Source organism: Rhipicephalus microplus, chromosome 7 (assembly GCF_043290135.1).
Source record: "Rhipicephalus microplus isolate Deutch F79 chromosome 7, USDA_Rmic, whole genome shotgun sequence".
Classification (NCBI taxonomy): domain Eukaryota; kingdom Metazoa; phylum Arthropoda; class Arachnida; order Ixodida; family Ixodidae; genus Rhipicephalus; species Rhipicephalus microplus.
Window position 1 is genome coordinate 27,609,601 of NC_134706.1, and position 22,608 is coordinate 27,632,208.

At 48.4% G+C, this 22,608-nt stretch overlaps 1 protein-coding gene across 2 annotated transcripts; it reads right to left on the reverse strand.

Moving 5' to 3' along the window:
• Positions 1-559: 559 nt before the first annotated feature.
• LOC119179319 (protein argonaute-2) lies at positions 560-21,788 on the reverse strand. 2 transcript variants are annotated; one of them, XM_075868887.1, is made up of 8 exons: positions 21,589-21,788; positions 10,006-10,583; positions 7,188-7,991; positions 6,083-6,645; positions 3,826-4,495; positions 3,201-3,428; positions 2,221-2,558; positions 560-716 (listed from the first exon to the last, which is right to left on the reverse strand). In XM_075868887.1, exons 1-7 carry the CDS (start codon positions 21,620-21,622, stop codon positions 2,247-2,249), a joined length of 3,189 nt encoding a protein of 1,062 aa, XP_075725002.1. In that variant the 5' UTR covers positions 21,623-21,788; the 3' UTR covers positions 560-716; positions 2,221-2,246. The 2 variants fall into 2 exon arrangements, with proteins under 2 accessions (XP_075725002.1, XP_037286281.2); XM_037430384.2 differs by lacking the exon at positions 21,589-21,788 and adding an exon at positions 13,331-13,393.
• Between the last annotated feature and the right edge of the window lie 820 nt (positions 21,789-22,608).

Below are 22,608 nucleotides of genomic sequence, written 5' to 3' on the forward strand. Positions count from 1 at the left end.
GATACAATTGAAGTACATACTGTCGTTTCTACTGTCCACACCTCTGGAGATATCTGCGAAGTTTTTACGGGAACGCCAGGCGTAGCCAGGAAATTTTTTCGGGGGAAAGGAGGGGGCATTTTTTTATATTTTTCACTGTATGTCATTGCGAAATAAAATTTCAGAGTGGGGGCATTGGCCCGGTACCCCTGCCAACGCCGCTGCTTGAACGCCACATTCTCCCCGACATGGCACCATTGCCTGAAGCGATTGGCAAGTGGAACACTGATTTGTGCCACCATATCATTTTGAGAGACGCCGTAGTGGAGGGCTCCGGAAATTTCGAACCCCTAGGGTTCTTTAACGTGCACCCAAATCTGAGCAGCACCTCCATGGGAAATGCAGCCTCCGCAGCCGGAATTCGATCCCACAACCTACGGGTCAGCAGCCGAGCACCTTAGCCACTAGACCACTGCAGCGGAGCGCAAGTGGAACAAGAGTGCAGGTAGCACTACGAACGAAGACGACAGCAGGCGCAGTAGCCTTTAAAATATTGTACTAAGTATACGAGGAACGAACATTATCAAAGGAACACTTTTTTATTTTCAACACAAAACAAAAAAAGAAGACTTGTCGAAGGAAAACAAAAACAAAACCCGCCAAAACGCTGAAGAAAAAAAAAAGGAGGGGGGCTCCAGATGAACGTCTCGGACGGAGAAGTTCTGAAAAAAAAAAACCTGAAAGGAAGCAGAAAAACATGAAATTAATGCATAGTCAAACTACCCTCTGGCGAAAACAGCGGTGACAAAAATTTTGCCGGCTAAACGCAGTTGGCGAGCGACGAATTGTTGATAACACTAAATGCTCAAAGGAAAACATATGAGTCAATCGGCTGCCATTGCGATTTTAACTTCACATTTTTTTTTCTAAGTGAGTTGACGTCCTGATAATAATTCGGCCAACGATGCCGTATACACTACTGGCAATATAAAAGGGATCCGAGGAAAGCCTCGCCTTGGTAGCTATCGCTCCATTGCGACGAAGTTTCGTCCCCGGATATAGAAATGCCACTTCAATAATAGACTGATAGACCACACGTATGCCTGGGTGGATATAGCCACATTCAATCAACGACCGCGGCACTGACGCCTTCTGTGGGTGTATCTGGGAACCGAAGAGCTATAGACCCGACCAGTTTCAGAAACTGTGCGCTGTTGAATGCACGAATGCCCCGAAATCGTTAAGAAACAATCGGGGAGCGCCAGCTTCATTTTCAAATTACGCGCATTAATCCCCGTGCGTGAAGTCAGAAATTTGATCGTTATGTGAGATTTACCATCCCAAAACCATCATATGATTATGACAGACGCCGTAGTGGAGAGCTCCGGAAATTTCGAGCTCCTGGGGTTCTTTTAACGTGCACCCAAATCTGAGCACACGGGCGTACAACATTTCCGCCTCCATTGGAAATACAGCTGCCGCAGCCGGAATTCGATCCCGCGACCTGCGGGTCAGCAGCCGGGTACCTTATCCACTAGACCACCGCGGCAGGGTGAAGTCAGAAATTTCAAAATGTATTTTTCACGCTTTCACGACATTAGCTTGATGAAGTTTTCCAAAACTTCGTATGCCGGGTCGATGGCGATACATATTACAATTTTCAATTTTATCGATAAAAAGCTGTATTAAATCCAGTAAACACCTTCAGTGTTTATGACGTCGCAGAGCAGAAAATCTCAAGGCGGCGTTTCCATTTCCTTTATTTTTTCCCCCAACAGTTTATCGCTTAGTAAGCATCGTATTGTGGATAAACGTGGCGTTTTCGGGATTGGAAAATTGTACTATACTAATACGGGGGAAGTCTGGATCAGGGAATAAACCGGGTAAACGTGGCGTTTTCGGGATTGGAAAATTGTACTATAATAATACGGGGGAAGTCTGGATCAGGGAATAAACCGGGGTTACTGGGATATCAGTTGAAATAAGAAGAAATGAACATGGACCGGGCACGTAAAGTGCGTAGGCAGGATTAATCGCTGGTCATTAACTGGATTCCCAGAGAAGGCAAGCGGATGAGGGAAAGACGAAAGATAGGTGGCCAGATGAGACCAGGAAGTTTTCGGGTATCAAGTGGGAGTATCAAGGACACGGCCGAGTTGACCGGCGGAACATGGGAGAGGCCTTTGCCTGGAGTGGCCGGCTGATGATGAATACGCGGAAAAAATCGTAGCTTCCACCAACCTGATCCGGTAACCCGAGGACGATGGTCATACGAAGTACATGGCCGTCTGCAGGGGTTCGAGAACCTTGACGGCCTGCACGTACTGGCTGGTGGTGATAGAGTCGGCCGAGCCACCGGACGAGTCACTGCTCGAGCTGGAGACGTCAACCTTGCTGATCACGTGGTTCTTGGCGCGGTACGCGGCCAGGTGGGCGTAGTACACCGGAGCCGGGATGCTGACGCTGCGCGAGCACCGGGCATACGTGTGGCAGAGGTAGAAGCTCAGCTTCTGCAGGTCGTCCGCCGAGAAGTCGGAGTCGTCCCACACGATGTAGTAGTGGGATGGCTTGCTCGTGCCCTGCGTCGGTTCGTAAAATAAAAAGAAATGACAAGATTGCAAAATGACTTTGGGAAAAGTTGGTCGCGTGTCTGCCCGCTTCGATGCTAAGGTCTTCGTCGAGAGACTACAGTCTTCCGTTTGGAGAGATTGCACGTACGATATATGGGCGCCACCTGGCAGTTATGTCAAGAAACGAAAGTTTCTGTGAAGCGGTAGAGCACTGGCAGAGGTGTGTTAATTTTTTTAGCAAAGCGTAATGAATAAAAGAAATAAACGAACTGCTTCATAGTTACGTATTGATGTTGCGCCTCAATCGTGTTTCACCTCAACGAAACCAAGATGGCTGGGCGTTCAGCAAGTGTGCATGGAAACATCATAAGAAAAACTATAAAAAGGGCGGTAATTGGGTGAGTTTAACCGCACGAGGTACGTTGTAAGGCGTGAACCTGGGGTTCTGTGAAGAGTAAGCAAAATTGCGTGACCTTGGCCGGGAATAGTTTTGCCCATGATCGTATTGAAGCCTTGGAGTTTGCAGCGCGACACTTTAGAGGCAGCTTAGGTACGACGGAGGGCCTAACCATGACTGTAGAGATCATTGCATACGGTATATCATTTTCTTACTGCGTGGGACCACGCGCACTGATAATCGAGCTCGTATACCTGTATGCCGAAGTGGCTGCACAAGAAGAAATCGAAGTCCAGCGGGTGAGTGACCACGGAGTCGACGGTGGTGCCGGGCGGGACGTTTTTGCACTTGCCGACACCGTCGCGGTCGTTGGCGGGCATGAACCGGGTGTGGTGTCGCTTCTGCACGACGATGAAAGTGAGGGCCGGCTCGTACGTCTCGTTGGGAGACATCTCCTGGCAGGCAAGCCGGATGGCGCTCACCTGAGGTTACGCGCAGAAGGGGACGACAGACAGGGCTGTTAATGGCCGACAGAAAGGTGGAAAAATGACGGTTTGTTTCCTGGGCTAGATGTTTAAAAGACCGAAGTCATTCCGATTACACTGCAGAGCGAACATCAGTCATATCAATTACAAAGATCAGGCCCTGGCATCACGCCGACGACAGCCGTATCGATTACGAAACGAGGGCATGAGGCCAAACAGGCGTGCAAGAAAGCAAATAGAAGCGCGAGTACCGTGCAGGCGTAAGTATCAAGCAGGTGGCAGCCTTATTACTTGTTACACATTAAAATATATGGGCCAGCTGCAGTCATGTCTATTACGATGCGAAAAGTACCAACGGGCATTGTTTCAGGCGGCCACAGCCACGCGCGCTCACCTCCCGGTTGCGGACCTCCATGAACTGCCCCTCGCTCACTCCATCCCGATAGAAGATGATGCGCTCAGGCTTGTGCTTGGTGGCCCGGTAAAATGCCTTGAGCAGTTCCTTCATCATGTCCTTCAGGTCTCTGATGATCTCCACACGAGACGTGGCCGTCGAGTCCTCCATCTGGACACGAATGGAAGAGTGGAACCTGGACGGGATCGAGTCCAGGCTGCCGACGCAGGCGGCGATGGAGGGGCGGTGCTTGTCTCCGGGCGCCGGGTGAGTGACGTCTGCACCGATAATGATGACGGGCTTCAGGAAGATGGCCGGCTTCTCCTGGGGCAGGAGGCTGTTGTTAGTGCCGCCCAGCTTGGCGTTCATCTTCTGGCAAAGGTTGGTGACCAGCGCCGGGTTGCACTTCTTGACGATGTTGTTGTCCATGACACACTGGGTGCGCAGGCCGATCTCTGTCTCGGCCACCTGCTTGATCTCGGCGTAGTTCGTGCTCTTGGTCAGGACGATGATGACCATCTCTATGTTGGGGACCTTGCGCTGCTCCTCAAGCAGCGTGGTGCGTATCGGCTTGCGGTTCGTGTCGGCCGAGCTGATGTCCACCGGCTGCTCGATGCGCATGCCGAGCTCGTTGCCCGTGCGCACCAGCAACTTGACAAAATTGTCCAGACTGCACAAATAGATGGGGATGTATTCCATGATTGGGTGGTGGCTCAAGCCTCCTTGGCTAGAGTGCAATTACTTGCCATGATTTCGGCTTCCAGAACAATGAAAAAGTTAGCTAGACTGCACGGATCAATGGGGAACTTATCCCAGGATTGGGGGGGGGCGGGTCCCTCCCTCTAGCTAGTGGAAGTTTTGTGCCATGATTTTGGCTACTAGAACAAATAGGTAACTAGCCGAATACGCCACCCTTGCTTGATTCCTCTTAATATGGTTGTCAGACCGCAGTGGTTTTATCTCAAAACAAGATTTGCGAAAGAATATTTCACATGCCGGAGAAGAGCAATACCATCTGTACAGACAGAGTGCTGCAACACCTCTCCCGGGTCAACTGGGATTTTTGAAGGGTGCACCGGCTACGAGTGGCAGCGAGAAATCGGCAGAAGCCGACGAAATCGTATCTGCACTTCCGCCGTCAGCAGCAACAAACACTTTTACCACATATACAGTGTTAGTGCCATTCGCCACCATTGCACAGTCGTGGGCGTTCAACATGCTATCCTCCACCAAACTTGCATTGAGGTACTGCCCAGCCCTACTGCGTAGATAATTCCATTTAAAATGACCTAACCGAGTCTTGCAGACGTCTGTGAGTTGCCGTCGTCGCCATGACTTGAAATCAGATGTGTGTGAAAATTCGCCTTTAAAAATGACCCGAATCTGCATGTTAAACTGCAAATGTCGTCAAAGGACGATAGTCTTGCGTCTGGAGAGAGTGCACAAAACGTTTATTTGATGTTCTGCGGAAGAAAATCAGTTAATGGTATTCTGGAGGCGCTGCGTTAGATTGCCTCGAGCGTGTAGCGAAAGCGAACGAGCACATCGAGGCACGTTAGACACGAGGCAGTTATCTTCAAAAATGAAGGCATGCGCGCCAGTCTCGGTGGTGATAAGGTGTAGAACGCAGAGCGACGGGTAGGTGCCTCCATCGTGTCGTCGTAGCAAAGCGTTTGGAACACCCTTTAGAGCATCACATTGCACAGTCAGCACAGCGTGATAAACGCTACACGTGTGTGCCTCTTCTAGTATAAAGGCAGATATACAAAACATTGACAATTTGTTATGACGCCTCAGATATGCGCAATAATTACTTCTTATATGACAATAGCATAACTATGAACTCTAAAGCTTCAGCAATATTGGTGGGTACTGCGGATGGGGTTGGCCGTTTGGTGCCGTTTGAGGTATCATTAAGGGCGCACAAACAGACAACTGTACAGACAGACAGACAGACAGACAGACAGACAGACAGACAGACAGACAGACAGACAGACAGACAGACAGACAGACAGACAGACAGACAGACAGACAGACAGACAGACAGACAGACAGACAGACAGACAGACAGATTAAAATTTTTCCGTCGGAGGTCCCTAAAAAGACTATCGTCTTTTAAAAAATGGAACCTTCGATGAGCTAACGTCATCATGACGGGGCAGGCTGAGAGAAGTATGCGGCATATTTTGAACCACTTCCGTATGCTCCCATTCACCCGTGAGCTCTTAAGGTAAAGGAAAACAACAAAGAAACGTACCTGTCCCGCTGAGCGAAGCGGCTCAGGTTGAGCAGTGTCCAGCGCGTCAGTGAGGCCGCCTTGAAGAAGTGTTTGCCGCGCAGCTCCCAGGTGCCCTCACGAGGCTTGGTCACAGCGTTGTTCTCGAATAACAGGGAAGGTGGCTCGAGCACCCGCCCTTTCAGCTGAGTCGGCTCGGTGCTGATCTTAATGTTGAACTCGCGCAGGCACTGGTCGTTACTGCCGACCAGGTCCCGGACGGACTGGCGAATCTCGTTGAAGCGCTTGGCCGGAGGCTGAGCGGTTCGCTTGATCATCTCAGAGGTCTGGTTCTCGTCCAATTTCTTCCGGCAGTGCTGGCCTTCGACGATTTCGCACACCTCGAAGGGCAGGTAGACGGGGTGCGCGAGGTTTCCGACCTGAATGCAGGGCAGGTTCGGATAAACTAGGCGGCCATAGCGGTTCTGGAAGTAGTCGGCCACCGAGCAACGGGAGCCGTCCTCCATGTCGAAGAACAGCCTCTTGGCGGGCTCCTTGGTGACCCGGACTACCTTGTACTTCCGAGGGTAGGGCAGGTGGGTCACCTAATGAGTAGCAATTGAGTACAAGAAACGCAAATGGGGACCACATCATGTTGCCATGCTGGTTATTTTTTTGTTTATGGGCTTGAAGACAATCGTGCCAAATTCACGCTTTCAAAGAATTTAAGCAGAGTCCCTGACGACGTCACGAATGTTGGTCAAATAGCTGGAATATAGTTGCGTCATGTTGGCATTATACATAGCTAGACCTTGCTCTACAGCATTTTCACCGACATCTGCCTACAACAAAATTTTAAGTCTTTTTAAATCCCGTAACAACTGTAGATTCTGCATACTGCCACTGGAAAAAGCAAAGCTCGTAGGTACGATTTCTACATATTGTAAAAGCATATTCGTGGGATATCCCAGTTCCTCCGATGCTTTGGATATCCATCTAACCCCATTCATCGAGAACCATTCGTCATTATGCTTATGTAATTTACATATCTACTCGATATCTACCTCGAAAGGGGGAGGAAACACGACAGTTGGATCAAAATCTCCTTGACCACCCACAAGCCCCATTAATACAGCGGTGTACTCACCTTGATACGCAAACCCTTGAGTTCCTTGTTGAGCCGAACATTCTGAAAGTCCCGGAGGTCGCGGAAGTCAGCCGCGGTCATCTCGCGGCGTCCGTCGCTTAAGATCTTGCACATGAACGATAAGACCGGCTGCGGCTCGTAGAACGCGGTGGCCGACATGTCCACGTTCAGCATGGGCTTCCACTGAGCCGGTCGCACGCTGGTGTAGTAGCCGAACCACACTTCGCGACCGCCCCCCAGAGAGTGCGCCTGGTTCGGAAGCGGCGGCTTGAAGAAGGACCGGCCGACAGGAGTCAATCTGATGGAAGGCCCATGACGCAGAACAATGTCGACGGCTTGCAGGACCTCCTGCGGGACGGTGTTGACCTTGTTCTCGAAGACTGCGTGCAATGCGTCCAGGTTCACGGTGGCCGCGTACTGGATCTTGACGACAAACTTCTGCACCCTCTGGTCTTCCTCGAGCTCTACCGCGAAGGTCCGCTCGCGGAACTTGAGCTCCCGACGCGTGTACAGGTTCTTTCGGCCGTCAAATGCCGGCACGCAGTTGCTCAAGTCCAGGCGGTACTTCTTGACTAGCTGTTCGATGACAAGTCTGTTGATCTTTGTGCTAATGCAGCGGTACTTGCGCTTTTCCGGTATCTTCGCCTCTTTGTTGTTCTCGGAGAAGATCTCCACGTCATAGTGATAAACGTTGCCCGCGGGAATCTCGACGGAAAAGTGGTTGGCCATGAGCTGGATGGGGCGGCCGAGCTTTCCCTGGGCGGGTCGACGCGGGAAGTGGGACGGTAGTGTCTTCTGGATCTCCTGCGGGATCGTCAGACGACGGGAGCGACGGCAGTTTGTAGTGACCGTCACGCATACGATTACTTTGCAAACAAGCGAGCAGTGCACGTGGTCGCCGACAGGATATTCTCGTGGGGAGGGGGGGTGCAATCCAGTCAGCATATCGGAGGGTGGAGGGGATCTGGCGTGAGGGCAAGTGCTGGGTGAGGCTTGAGGGGGGACAGGTATCGCTTTTTTCCCCACCCTGTCCTGCCAACACGCATGGCACTACATTATAAACAGGGCGTGGGCGTAACAACTTACCTGCCCCCCGCTATCCCTTCATGCTTAGGTTCCTACCGGCAACATTTTGCTTCCGGAACGATAATCGGGACTAATTGCCGTTGATAGCGCAGACGGTGTGTGCCTCCATTTTCTTCATAACTTGGAAGATTTACACTGTATGTCTAAGTGCATTAGCCAGGCATCTTTCAGCGGACGCGACACACCTTTCACCTCCAGTCCGAACCGCCATCGTTATTGAGCGGCGCACTCCTAAACCAGGTGCTACCAAAGCGTTAGGACGAACATGACTGCCGAAAACGAGCGTTAGCCAGCGACGTTCATCGATAGCTTTCATCGATGGTTTTCAGTAGTTATACCCGAAGAAGAAAAATCTAGGGACCTTAGTCGGGACGAGCGTAGAGAAAGCAATGGCAGCACACAAATCTCGGCAACACACTTAACAGTGAAAGTTTTTGTAGCGATATATTCGCCAGGCAGTGAACTACCTTAAAGGGGTCCCGCAACACTTTTTCAAGAAGCCCTAAAATGGACTCTTTAAAGGATCTCATTGCCTCACGAGTTCACCACCGCACAAATTTTCAGAATTCTCACAGTTCGAGCGGACATTTATTGCACGGTGCGATCAGCAATTTCTCATCTCTCGTCCCGATAAAAGCGCTCACAAGTTCCGTGCAGAAAGTCAACGCTATGTGCGATTGTCGAGCACAGATTCTTGCGAATCCAAAAGTAGCGCCCATGTTGTGTGTCCTCACGAACTTTAGAAGTGGTCATGTCAGAAGAATTTTATTGAAGGCTTTCTTGCGTTCTGGAACTGCGAGCTGCCTAGTAATTTTGGACCATTTTAATGTGGCTCTATGATATCGGAAAAAGAAATCTCCCTTCCGGGTATGGTAAGCTGCAAATGGCGGAAGAAATGATGCAATTGTGCCTCGTACGGATGAATTTTTCATCTCTAAGTTACAAAGGCTCCCCGGCACCACCGAATAACCATTATTGAGTGCGAAAAACATGACATTACTGCCGCAAGGAGTTGTCGCCCACATAGAATTTATCAAGAAGCTGCGCTTCTATTTGCTTCAGATTCACGTCCTTGAGCTTCAACACACAGAGTGCGTGCTGATTCGGCACCGTCTTTGAGAGCCACGCTAAACCAATTTCGAAGGCTTAGCGTGTCGCGATGGGTGCTCACAATATAAATCTCGGGGTGCATACAATACGCATTTGTTAGCTTTTCCTAATCCTCGATAGTCCGAACTGTCTTAAAGATGTCCGTTTGAGGACACGTTACTTGGTTTCACGGTACGAGAAAAAAAAAAGTTTTTGGTTAGTTTCAATACTTAGGCATTAAGGCAATTCCTACTTTCTTTCCCATCCCGTTAAATCTTGGTGCATAAAATAAGATCGTAGTTGAGAGCTTTCGAATACCGTACGCAAAGCTTGCGGGCGTAGTTTTAGCGTTTGTCACAGAACGGGAGCCTACACGAGGTGATCGTATGCGACGCAGCGCAAGCGCAATACATTGCATTGTTCTTAGAACTATCTAATAAGATTAGAGTTCCTTTGCTATAGTACTATTACGAAACTATACTTACCTGTAGACGGAGCTCGTGTGGTTAATCTATTCTCATCTGTAGCTTGCGACGCGAATGCAAAGCTTTGCGTAGCGCTGTTCTAAAACTCTCGAATGCACTTGCAGTTTCACCAGCGGCAGACTTCTTTCTGGGCGTAACTATTACAAAACTATGCTCACCTGTAGGCGGAGCTCGTCGCTCGACCTCTGCCTGGGTCCGCATATGATGTTTGGGTACACGTCACCGGGCACCTGGGGCAGTGGCGGGGAGTCACGTATCAACCCCTCCTCAGTGGGAGGCACGCAGCAGGGCCCGTCGGCTGTGGCGCCTACGACAACGCCATGGGTCACGCCGTTCATGGTCAGTGTAGGAGGCACAACAGCAGCAGCCGTGGCGCTCGGCAGGAGCTGCGCTGAGAACGGTGGCACTGCCGCCGTGACGCCGACCTTCTTCGAGATGACTTGTGCGAACGATGGCTGAGGGGGGGCGCCGTTAGCGTAGTGGACCTGTCCGTTGGCGTAGGCAACCTGGCCGTTGGCGTGGGGGACCCGGCCATTGGCGTGGGGGACCCGGCCATTGGCGTGGTGGACCTGGCCGTTGCCGTGGGGGACCTGGTCGTTGGCGTGGGGGACCTGGCCGTTGCCGTGGGGGACCTGGCCGTTGGCGTGGGGGACCTGGCCGTTGGTGGCTCCTGCCACCGAGACGACCGCCGGTCGCCCCACGGTGCGAAGCTCGGAGGCGGTGCACTCCGCAGCCACTGCAGGAAACACCAATTGTTTTTCCACCTAAGAAGTCATCGCACTTAAAGGCAGAAAAAATTGGACACTGAAATCTAATAGGAATACGTGCAGACTTCCACAAGCGCGGCTGTGAACTGCGAGTTGTGTGTTTCTTAGCTTTAATCTACGTCATAACGATTCCGCGTGGCGTGTGAGTTGCCAAACTGTGAAAAATAAGGTTGGCATTTACGTCCACTGCAGCCCTACGGCCTCTTCCCCAGTAATAGGCGGAGAGTACGGGAGGGGGGCTTGGGGGTCGGGCATCCACCGGGCTGCATCATGAAAAGTAAAGCCCCATCCCCCACAAACCCTCGCATGCGTCCGGGGTATATTTTCAGACTTTGGCTTAGGCTCTCATCTTACGCAACCGCACTGTTGGCCACCCTGTCGTGAAGGTATTCTAGAGGGGACGTTTTATGCCCGTTTCTTTTCCTTTCATGATATTGACATTGGAATTGCAGAGTAGCGATAAAAAGGTAGCCTTTTTATTACCCCGTTCCCACCGGGAATATGGAAACTCCGTTTATGCTCCCAATGCTCCGCAATTACACGCGATGCTGAGCAGGTTAATCCCGGCTGCGGCAAGGATGTACACGAAAGCTTCTCATCCGTTCCTTTGTCTTACTGACTTACGACTCTCGCGCGCGTGTTTACTTTTCGGGATACCCACAGGGCCCGACCTAGTTTTTAGCTATTTCTGCTGTGGTGTCACTAGCACTTGTTTGTGTTCCTCCAGCAGCTACACCCCATCATAATACCGCCATCCCCATTGCTTCGTAATGGGATGGCAGCTCGCCCTTTCCTCCACAAGCACCTATTACTTATACCGGCGTCACTGGTCACGATCGAGCCTAATTTCACTATCGCGATTGGCTGTGTTACGCAAGCTGCAGACAGGAGCCAGTGAGCGTTGAGAAATTTCATCCCGATCGAGTTCTATCACCATCAGCACTGCACAGTCGGCATTATATTCCCTTGCGGGCTCTGGAAGTAAAAAGACACGATAATTACGTTAATAACAGACAAAGATAGGTGACAGGGTTGGCTCCAGGATTTCTTTTTGGTTTGTAGGGTACCCTGGGTCGAGAGGTTTGCTTGCTCTTTGGGGGGGAGGGGCGAGAAGCCGGCAGAACTTTGGGAAGCCCCAGTCCTTCCTCTCCCTCCCCCCCCCCCCCGTCAGCCCCGCTGGCACCGCCTTTGATAGGCAAACGTAACCGACAAATAATCAGTCATCAGTGCGGCCAGTGTCCTCTTCTTTATGTAGTATAGGAAAAAAGGCTTCTGCTGAAGGGAGGGCGGAGAGACAAGTCATTAATGGTGAAGAAATCGAAAGAGCAGCCTCCAATTCGCTACCTTTGCAAGGGTCAAGAAAAAGGTTGAGGAAATATAGGTGGCGTTCGCGACTCTGCGAGAGTCGTCGTGTTCCGATCAATGAATTCATGCTCCCGAGATTGTTTTAAAGGTCTATCTACACGCTATCCACGCAGCTGACGCACCGCAAGTGTCGGGGTCACCTGCCGCACGCACAAGCGGAGGGTGTCCCCGACACTTGCGATACACTGTTCCGCCCACCACTTGGGTGCGTCAGGTGTCCCGCCACGTGCGAGCACAGCTAGGCCGCTCATGCAGCAGCCCGATTTGGATGACCTATATCATAAAAAATGATAATCAGGCAACATCTACAAGAGGGGATCGAAATCGCCTTCATGAAACTGACATCTGCTGTGTGGTGTACGAAAGAACCCGGGCAGTCTCAGTTGTAATGACTGAGGACATTGAATGTCCAGGTCAGGTTCATTGGAGCATAATGCATCGGAACATAGGCACGACCTGTGGTGTTCTTGCCATTTACGGCTACAGCGGGGACGACATGTAAATGCAGACGCGACATTGGTGATCTACGGGTTTTCCATTGTGGGACTTACAAGTGAGCCGCGATAACTGTAGAATAAGGTATGCAAGACTAGCGACGAACTCCAGAGACAGATTCCGGCATAACTGGGTCTGGCTAACTTGGCCCCTTCTAGGCAGGGTTCGGCAGCTCGAGCCTCGCACCCCGGAGGATATCGCCCAATAGGAGAACGGCCCGGAATTGGGGTCGTTCTCATGGAACACGCTACAACCAACGGGGAAGCGCCTCTATTGCCTAGTGGCACCCGGGAGTCACGCACCGGGCGCCCGATAACGCAACGCGCCGCGCGGAAAACCGCGATACGATCGAAGATACGCGGCTGCGAGCCAAGCTGCCTTCATGCTGTCTATCAATTTTAAGCAAACATATGCGAAAACGCCACACGCGGAAAGGTAGCCTTCTGTCGATCCCCGTCAAGCTGGGAAGCCTAGACCACTCCCGGCCGATCAAATCGAGTGACTCAGTCCCTGTCCTAACCACGCCTTTCCGGAACCTATCGAGAGTCTTTTCGAGCGACGATACCCGACCATCGCGTTTTCCCTCAACTCGATGCACTTATCTCCAATGCCCTCACTCGCACACAAACGTACGACGCTCGGGAGGGTTGTGACGACGTCAAGGCGACGGCGAAAAATTCACGTGATCGTGATAATCTAAGCCGCCTTTTGTCACAGCGCAACAGTGCATACGCCGCCCTTCTGTATCGGAAATACAGAGAAATGTCTTGACCTCGTAAACATTCGTACTAGTAATCTCGGCTGTCCCAGACACCGCTAACAAATGCGGATCGCCATCGAAATAAAGAGAGCTTACCTCTGCCACGTCCACGAGGCTGTCTCTGAAGCATTACGGCCTCCATCGGAAGCAAAGACCGTGTTTGCGACGCCAATTTACGACGAAAGGGAACGGGGGACAACTGCCTTCGGGACCGTTCGGTGGGTGGGGGGCGGCTGCCGGTGGAGTGTAGCGTGCCAGCGACAGACCTGCTGGCACCGATGGCGAACGAGCTCCTTCTGGACCGGGCTGAGGCTCAAGCCACGCACTTAAGCTCGCAACCCGGGGGTGGGGTGGGGGGCGGTCGACCAATGGGAAAACGCCACGGGATGAGCGCGCTTTTGGGGCAGACGCTACAGCCAATGGGAAAGCGGCTCCATTGTTCAGTGGCACTCGGGAGGCGTAGCCACGCACCGCGCGCTCGATCCCACAAGGCACCGCGCGGAGCGCCGCGAGAGCACGGATGGTCGCGTGGTTTTTCGTTTTGTTTTGTTTCCCTGAGATGTTGGCTCATACCCACTCAGGGGGATTGGCCACGAAAGTGTAGAGCAGTTTTTCTGTGATCAATTTAACTAAGTGTAATGAATTGGTATTATAATAAGACTAATGTAAATATAAAAACAACATAAAAAGAGCAAACGAAAAAAAATCAAGTTGAGCAATTTTGAGATTTGAGGTGTTATGATTACCACTCAGCTGCGTTTACTTCACTCTGCCCTAGGGAGTGATAAATAATTTTTTTTTATTGAAGATCACAAAGGTATACGCTTGGTTGCCCGAATATAATCGCAAACGGCATTGAAAGCATCCCTGTGGCAATGTCCCAAAACTGAGGCACCGAAGCTTAGCGCCGTTTCCGCCGTCAATCTAACGCCTATTTTCAGAAATGGCATAACTAGTAACCTTTTTCTAAGTATATCGTGGCGGCGACAATACAAAAAATAATGATCTAGTGATTCCATTTCTCCGCAGAATGCGCAGAGGGGTGATGTTGTCTGACCAGCTCTGTGTAGATACAGGTTTAGGGGGGGGGGGGGCACGACATCGAAATTTAGTAATTAAGACTTCGAGCTTTCTGGACTGACTCCAACGGGGTTGCCATGGAAACATTAGGTGGTTATAATCTCTCCATGTAGTTACTTTTTCTCTCGCAGCAGTGGAGATTGCTGATTTTCGATATCTTATTGCCGTGATATATTCAACATCTGGCAGAATGGACAAAACTGGCCCATCAAGTGCGGCTCGTGCTAAGGAATGAGAGCTGCAAAAACTGAAAGAGAATCCGTCATTATGACTGCGTTGTTTTGATTTGATGGAAGGTTTCGAAGAGCTAAAATAATCGCCAAGAGCTCCGCTTCAAAAACTGGAGTAAAATCAGACAGCCTCACCGAAAAAGACCAGTCAAGCGAATCAGAGGCGATGCCTACACCTGCCTTTTGATTATTTACGGAAGCATCTGTGGCTATTATATTTTTAGTTTCTGCATGCTCCAAGTAATCTAATAATATGTTATTTAAAAATTTGAGAGATTGTAATTTGGCATTTTGGGGAATTATATCATCATACTCAATAATAACCTGACAATTCGAGTCATTAGCCTCAATTACATTTCTAATGTTCACATTTATACTTTTTAGATTTTTTTGTACAAACATTATCTGAGGTGTGTGAAACCGTGGCCAATGAGCAAGAAAGAAGGCGTCTGGGTTTGCGATAAAAGCATATTGAGATCTTCTTGCCGGTAAGCTATAAAATTTAAAAAATGCTTGTACAGTCAAAATTCGAAATCGACAAAGTAGTGTAGGCAGGCGCGCCTCCTGGTACAGTACGTTGATAGCCACAAATCTAGGGAGTCCCAGACACATTCGCAGTGCTTCTCGCTCCAAGACAACTAGAGGTTTCGTTTTATAAGCAGGGCCACCCGAGAATAATATGCAGCCGAATTCCATGATGGGGCGCATATAAATCTTGTACAACATTATCAAGGTGTGCCTCCGTAACCCATATTTCCGGTTACTTAGCTTGTGTAGTAAGCCTGAAGCCCGCTGTGCTTTGGTAGTTATATACTCTATGTGTGGACTCCAGGTAAGTTTGTCATTATAAATGATTCCCAAATATTTTATAGAGTCTACTTGCTGGATGGGCTCCTGTTTATATAGAATTGAAATTGAAATTGGTTTTGCAAGTGGAAACGCCATGAGCGCGCTTTTGTTGACATTTAACGATAAAGAGATCGACTGCAACCAAATTTCTAACATGTTAATATATCTTTGTAATTTTAGTTGTAGTGAGTGAATACCACAGTCAGCAGCAAAGAGTCCGATGTCATCAGCATAAATGTAGACAGTAACTTCTTGATCTGTTGGAATTGTGCTCATTAAAGCAGTAAATAATATTGGAGATAAGACTGCTCCTTGGGGAACTCCGCGCGTTTATTTAAATCTAGATGAGGAACATCCATCCTTGACGCAGTAGAATTCTCTTGATTTTAAGAATTCTGCCACCCACTCAATAAAATATTGTGAGAAGTTCAATCTCTCTAGCGTATTTAACAATATGAAGTGCTCCACACTGTCATACGCTTTGGCTATGTCAAGCGTTACTAAAGCAGTGTATTGCCTTCTTTTACGCGCGAGCTGTATTCGGCTCTCTAAATCAGCATGGGCACACCAAATAGAGAAATAACTACGAAAGCCGATTTGGTTCGGTTTTATTACTAAATTGTCTGCCATCCAGATACTTACTCGGCTATGTAGGACGCTCTCTACTAGTTTGACCATGTTAGATGTTAGAGAGATTCGTCTGATATTATCTACTGTTAATCCTACACCCGAATTTTTTAGTATAGGAATCACCTTTGCTATACTCCAATCCTGCGGCACCTATGAGTTTTTTAAGGAGTAGTTAACAACATTGGCGACGTCTCGAGGCGATAAATTGAACAGAATTTTAATCATGGGTACTGTGATTCCATCTGTGCCAGGAGATGCACAGGGTAAATGTTTAATCACGTTGGACACTTCAGTCTGTGTCACTTCTTCAAAGTCAGACTTTGTCGTAGACTTGTGCCAGTTGTTTGGCACTACTGAAGTGAATCTGCTTTCCAGACCTTTACCAATTGCCTCTAAGGTAGTGGTCATTTCTTGTGCCGACAGATTATCACAAGCTACATTAACTGGTGATGGCAAGATTTTCCGAGCTCTTATATATCGGAACAGTGCTTTCATTCGTTTAGGCTTCGACAGGTATTCATAATGCCTTCTGTCATATTCTTGTTTAGCTTGAGCTACCGTTCTTTTAAAGCTCGCAGCAATGAATTTATAATCAGCCCAGTTTTGGGGGGATTGATTATGTAAGAGCTGCTTCCAAGCTGCCTGACGTCGTCGGTGCTCTCTTGTACATTCATTATTCCACCAACGGCTATATACTCTTTTTGTGGATTCAACAGTAAATTCGGCTCTTTTGTAGGATCCTTTAATGACTGCGTTTATTTTGAGTGCTTTTTTATCATCGCTCTCTTCCGAGTGAAAAGCCAATGCTGACTTCAGGTCATTCCTAAATTTAGTGTAATTTACAAATACTCTTACATTTGAACAAGATGGAATTATCGGACAAGAAATTTCAAAACTTATCGTTAAGTGGTCACTGTTGGTGCCACAGTCCAGCGCTTTCCAAGAAGAAGTAGTAATGGCTGAACTGACAAAACTTAAATCTAAGGCTGACCTGGAGTGATTACGAATAAATGTGGGGGTTCTGACGTTGAGGCACGTCAGGTAATTAGCCATAGTCCACTCCCACAAGCGTTTACCACTAAGATCAGTTCTAAAACCCCAACTCGTGTGGTGGGAATTAAAGTCTCCAACTGAAACTTTGTCTTTGCACCACGATTTTGTAGCTAGATCCAAACTTCGAGTGTCTTGAACTCCATCCGGAAAATACATATTAACTAAAGTGAAAGGAGTGCAGTTGGGCAGTGTAATGTCTACTGCCAAAATTTTGCATTCTGGCGACATATGTTTGTATGAGCATTTGACTTTCATACTAATTCTATTATTATTAAACAAAGCTAGACCCCCACCTCTCGATGGACGGTCTAGTCGAAAAGATCGGAAGTTATTTAAATGGAACAAATTATGTACAGATAGCCATGTATCTTGTAATGCTATAATATCAGGAGCGAATTTAGAAGTCAAGTATACCAAATCCGTAGATGCAGAATGGATTGATCGGCAATTCCGATGGAGAATCTTAAGCGACCATATGGTTTCGAAAGAGCTGCTTCCGCTATAGTTTTCTCTAGAATGCTTTCTTTCGAGAAATCCCTCTTTGAAAGGCTCTCCTTTTCTTTCAGATACTTTTTGTTCTTTGTTTGTTTCGGTGAGTTAGTTTTCCTTGACACAGGGGATCTAGATCTCTTAAGGGACCTAGGGTCCAAATCCATGTCATCGGAATCTATTGTATATGCAGCTTTGTCCTCACTTACACTCTGTATATCTACTGCAGAGGGTGCTGTAGACGGGGAATACGATGGTGCGGTTTCAAATTCCTCATTTTGGCTGTGGACGCCTATTGCAGAGGCTCCTGCGGGCGGATAATACGATGGCGCAGTTTCAGATTCACCGTCAGCTATTGGTCGTGAACTCTCAACATGTTGGGATACTAGGCCTGACTCTCCCGTTGTACCAAATATGCGAGTCATCTGGTTAGCCGAAATTTGAGATAGAGAATCGCAAAGGTTAGAAGTCTGTCGTTCCATGGCTTTTTCTAGAGCCTTTTCTATGGCCTCTGCTATATTCATGGAAATCGATTTATTTATTTCCGAGAGATGTCGTGCTGCAACACTCGCATACCCCTGAGTTCTAGTCTGTATTTCCGCTAGGGCTTCTCGTCGGGAACAGCGCCTACGCCCTAAATTTCAAGAATTTGCATTTCTCAAGCCTTTGCTGAACAATCAGGATTATCTGCACAGTGTTGTTCGTTGCAGAGACAACATTTCTCTTCTTTAGCTTTGCAGTAATTTGTTTCGTGGTTGTCACCAAACACTCGGAATCTGAGTTCTGACCTGCATCCTTTAATAGTGTGACCGTATCGCCAGCACTTGGTACACTGGAGTGGTCGCGGTGATAGCGGTTCCACTCTGTATATTAGTGGCCATGCCTTGATTTCGCTTGGGAGATTCGCTCCAGCAAAGGTTACCATTACCGACTCAGTCGGCGCCTTCTGCTCTCTACTAGTCGTGCACACCTATAAACGGAAATAGCACCAGTCACGGCAAACATCTCTAATACCTCAGACGGGGTCAAGTTAACATCGACACCGCGAACAATACCTTTCACACATGCCAGATACGGGGGAATAAAGGCGCTCACCGGATTGGTCGCGAAACTCGAGCACTTCAATAGGTCTTGGACACAGAGCTGATCAGATGAAAAACATAGAATACCACCTCTGCCGAACTGGCGGACCTCTGTGATGCTGTGGAAGTGAGACGTCGCAGCTCTAAGCTCCGCCTGGATCACTTTCGAATTCTTCATCCGAATGAAGCCGTCATTGCTAGGGACGAGGGCCACAGGAACTGCGGGAATGCCGTTGCGTAGAAACTGATCCACTGACATTTCCTGTGGCGGAAGTGAAGCAGACCAGAGGAAAGCCCCTGGTCCAGGTGATGGAGGGTTCTTCGTTGTCATCGTAGCATGCATTTAGACGGGTAGAACTACGACGTAAACTTTCTGTATAGATATCAAAACAGATTCCTTGACTACAAGACCATTCCCCTGCACTGCGTATGAGCCATGGTCACTGAACCACCTCCGAGAACCAATGACTGTGAACATAGTGAACCCTTATCACTGAACTACAGACAGACAGACAGACAGACAGACAGACAGACAGACAGACAGACAGACAGACAGACAGACAGACAGACAGACAGACAGACAGACAGACAGACAGACAGACAGACAGACAGACAGACAGACAGATAGATAGATAGATAGATAGATAGATAGATAGATAGATAGATAGATAGATAGATAGATAGATAGATAGGCGGACGGACGAACGGACAGACGGACGGACAGATAGTTTAACACCACATATCAATCAAACAGACAGATAGACGGACGGACGAACGGATGATTCACGGTTTACCGATAAAATGGTCCGAAGCTTCGCCCCACTCATCATCATTCAATACGTGGATATGCTGTAATTTTTAAGAAGACTCCTTCATCTGGCACCAGATGCAAAGCTACTGGCATACAAAATGCTTGTTATACCATGCGTTGGAGCAGCCAATATTTCTCGCTTTGCGTATGCAAAGGAACTCATCGCAAGGATTGAAGACGTGCAGCGAAAGGCAGAGAAGTTTCTTTATAATAAATACAAGATAATGAATCCCCCCTCTAAGTTACTACTAGAGTTCGTGTATTAACACTACAAGCAAGACTAAAGTTGTTGTTTCAATCAACACAAGGTAACAAACATCGACACGTCAAAGCTTATTTCTTTCAATCGTGATAGCTTGACACGTTACAGGCACTCACAAAAACTTATTGAACACTTTTGTAATTCAAATTGATTCTCACTTCCTACAAACCATAGGAGAACGGAACTATCCGAGTCCTCCACGGTTATTATACATCGCCTATACATGATAGAATCATATGTACATGCTAAGGAGTTTCTGTGAACTCAATTGTTTTGTTTTCTGTCTTTTTTGTATCTTATTTATTAATCTCCTTACGACTTGTATTGTGTATGCCCTCCCTAAAAATTTGTCCTATCGAGATCGGCAGTATTGATAAATAAATAAATAAACAAAATCGCACAACACCAAGCGCTACAAATAGTGTCGTGATTAAAATCACGTAACAGCACGAGCAACAACTAATCCCGTGACTAATATCGCGTAACATTACACGCAACTATAGTCCCGTTACCAATTTAACACCACGTGCAATCAGTCAAGCATCTAAAACAATTATTACTACACAGCAACTAGTGCCGAGCCGTGACTACGATCATGATACACTACAAACAAGAACTATAGTCCCGTTATTAAAAACGCGCAATACCAAGCGCAACAAGTGGTCTGGTCTGGTGACTGAAATCGCGCCTAACACTACGCAACTACTCCCGTAATCGAGTTAACAATGCGCGTAACTAGTTGTGTGACAAACCGCCTATAACAAAACGCGCAAGAACTACAGTATACCATGACGAAAATAACCAACTCATCAGGCTCCAGTAAGCAACTAACCCACCAGAAGGTCTGGCAACACGTACTAACTAGTAGGGTGGGAAACTGGCGTAAGTATGCCAATAAAGGATCGATATACCTCAAGTCCCGTCTGAACAGGCGAAACTCGGAACACGTTTACCTCTCAACGCTTGCAGGGAAAGCGGGAAACTAAACAAAAATAACGAGAAAGCTATAGAACTTGACGTCAAACGATTAAACCAAAACGGCAGCAGAACATCCTACGAGTTAGCCATGCTTCATCATATCAACAAAGGACTAAATCTATAACCAGCAAGCGCCGCCTGGTTCGCATAAATATATGAATGACACACCTCCTCGTCGAAAACCAGTGAGACTCCCTGAACGAGGGTAAATCAGCGAGACTCCGCAAGCAAAACAACGAACCGGAAAAAAAAGGATTGATCATATCGTGGCTTTCGAGATATATAACGAACAATTAGGAACGATTAGCATAGATCGAGAACAGGACGCGATTTGTGACAGCCCTGAAGCGCAAAATCGAATGGCTATAAAGCCACGCGTACGCGCGACGAAAGAAAAAGATGACGCTGTGCGCGTTCCATTCCTCAAAAACGAACACTCGGGCTACCCCCCTTCTTTCTTGCAGAGTGTCGGTCGCATATGGTAATCGAGTTCTCAAAAGAAAAGCACTCGGTGGATTTCTCTGAACGAAACGCGAATCGAAAGCAAAAGCGAACGTGTTCCAGCACGAAACCTGGGCTATGCCTTCGAAGAGGCAAGTTTCAAAGGGCGCTACGCTTTCCTAAATTTTTCCGCAGGATTGTAGATAAAAAGTTGAAAAGGCGGCCGCGTTCGAGCAAGGACGTGAGTGAAGTCGAGGCACCAAAACAACGTTTTCGGGCTCTCGACTTCTCTCTCGTGTTCGCACGCCCCGTCCCGAACATGAATGCCCACTAACTAGATCAACTCCTATGCGAAAGACAGAAGGCCCACGCGACAGAGATAGCGTGGGGAACTTGTATGTAAACACAGGAAAGATAGCGCGTAGAAGGAGAAAATGTACGACACTCACTGCGGGGTCGCAGCACGGCAACTTTCGTTGTCATGCTGTTTGTCTTCCTAAACTTGTAGTGCGAATGTACAACGGCTCGGGCTACGCTGTCCGAGAAAACGTGAGCCGGTGCTTTTCGTCGTCGTCTGTGCGTGTGCAGTTGGCGACGTTGGAAGATCGAGTGGCCACTCCAATCCCACAGGTGTAATTCTGGTAGACCTGCCGACACGCTGGAGCCCACTAACGACAAGACCGCCTGGTATCAACAGCGAGCCACGAATGAAACGTTGCCAGCTCCCACACCCTTTTTTTTGTCCTGCGAATGTCTGCTGGCTTTGTTCGTGGGGCTCGTTAATTCGTTTGTCACTGATCACGTGACCACAAGGCACGAGCCTTATTGGCTTGCCATCAACCAGGGGATGCGTGCGCTTACGTGTCTGTGTGTGAGGGGCGGAGGGGTTGCGTGTCGACATGGCACTGCGCGAGGAACCGAAATCAGCAGTGTCGCCATGTTGGCGCATTCTGTGTGTTGGAAAATGTCGATGCCAATAAAAATCTTTAAATGCAGGGCTGTAACAACACTCCGTGTTGCGAGCATTTCTCGGCGCTTCGACATTCCATTCTGCCTTGGACTTCTACCTTTTTTCGAATGTTTACATACAGGCAATACGAAAGTCGGAAGACTTGAAACACGTTGAAGCAAATAGCGGTGTGGCTCCGTAGAATGTCGGATCGCCTTCCCAATAACTTTCGGCTGTATCTTCTAAGTCGGAGACTTTTGCAAACTCGACAGTTGCGTGTGATCCTGAAGTGCTCAATTCTTTACTCCAAAAGTGAATTGCCTTTAAAACACCTTATTGAGAAAATGTGTTCATGGTAGAGAGCCATTCGGGGTGCTATAGTTTAACGCCACTTTGATATGGCATATTTTCGTACCTGGGGACCACGGCTAATTATTAATGTTTGGAGTGTTTTCCACTGCGGGAATGGAACGCATCCTGATGCTGATGACCTCCGATAGATGGCGCTCACCCAAAAAAA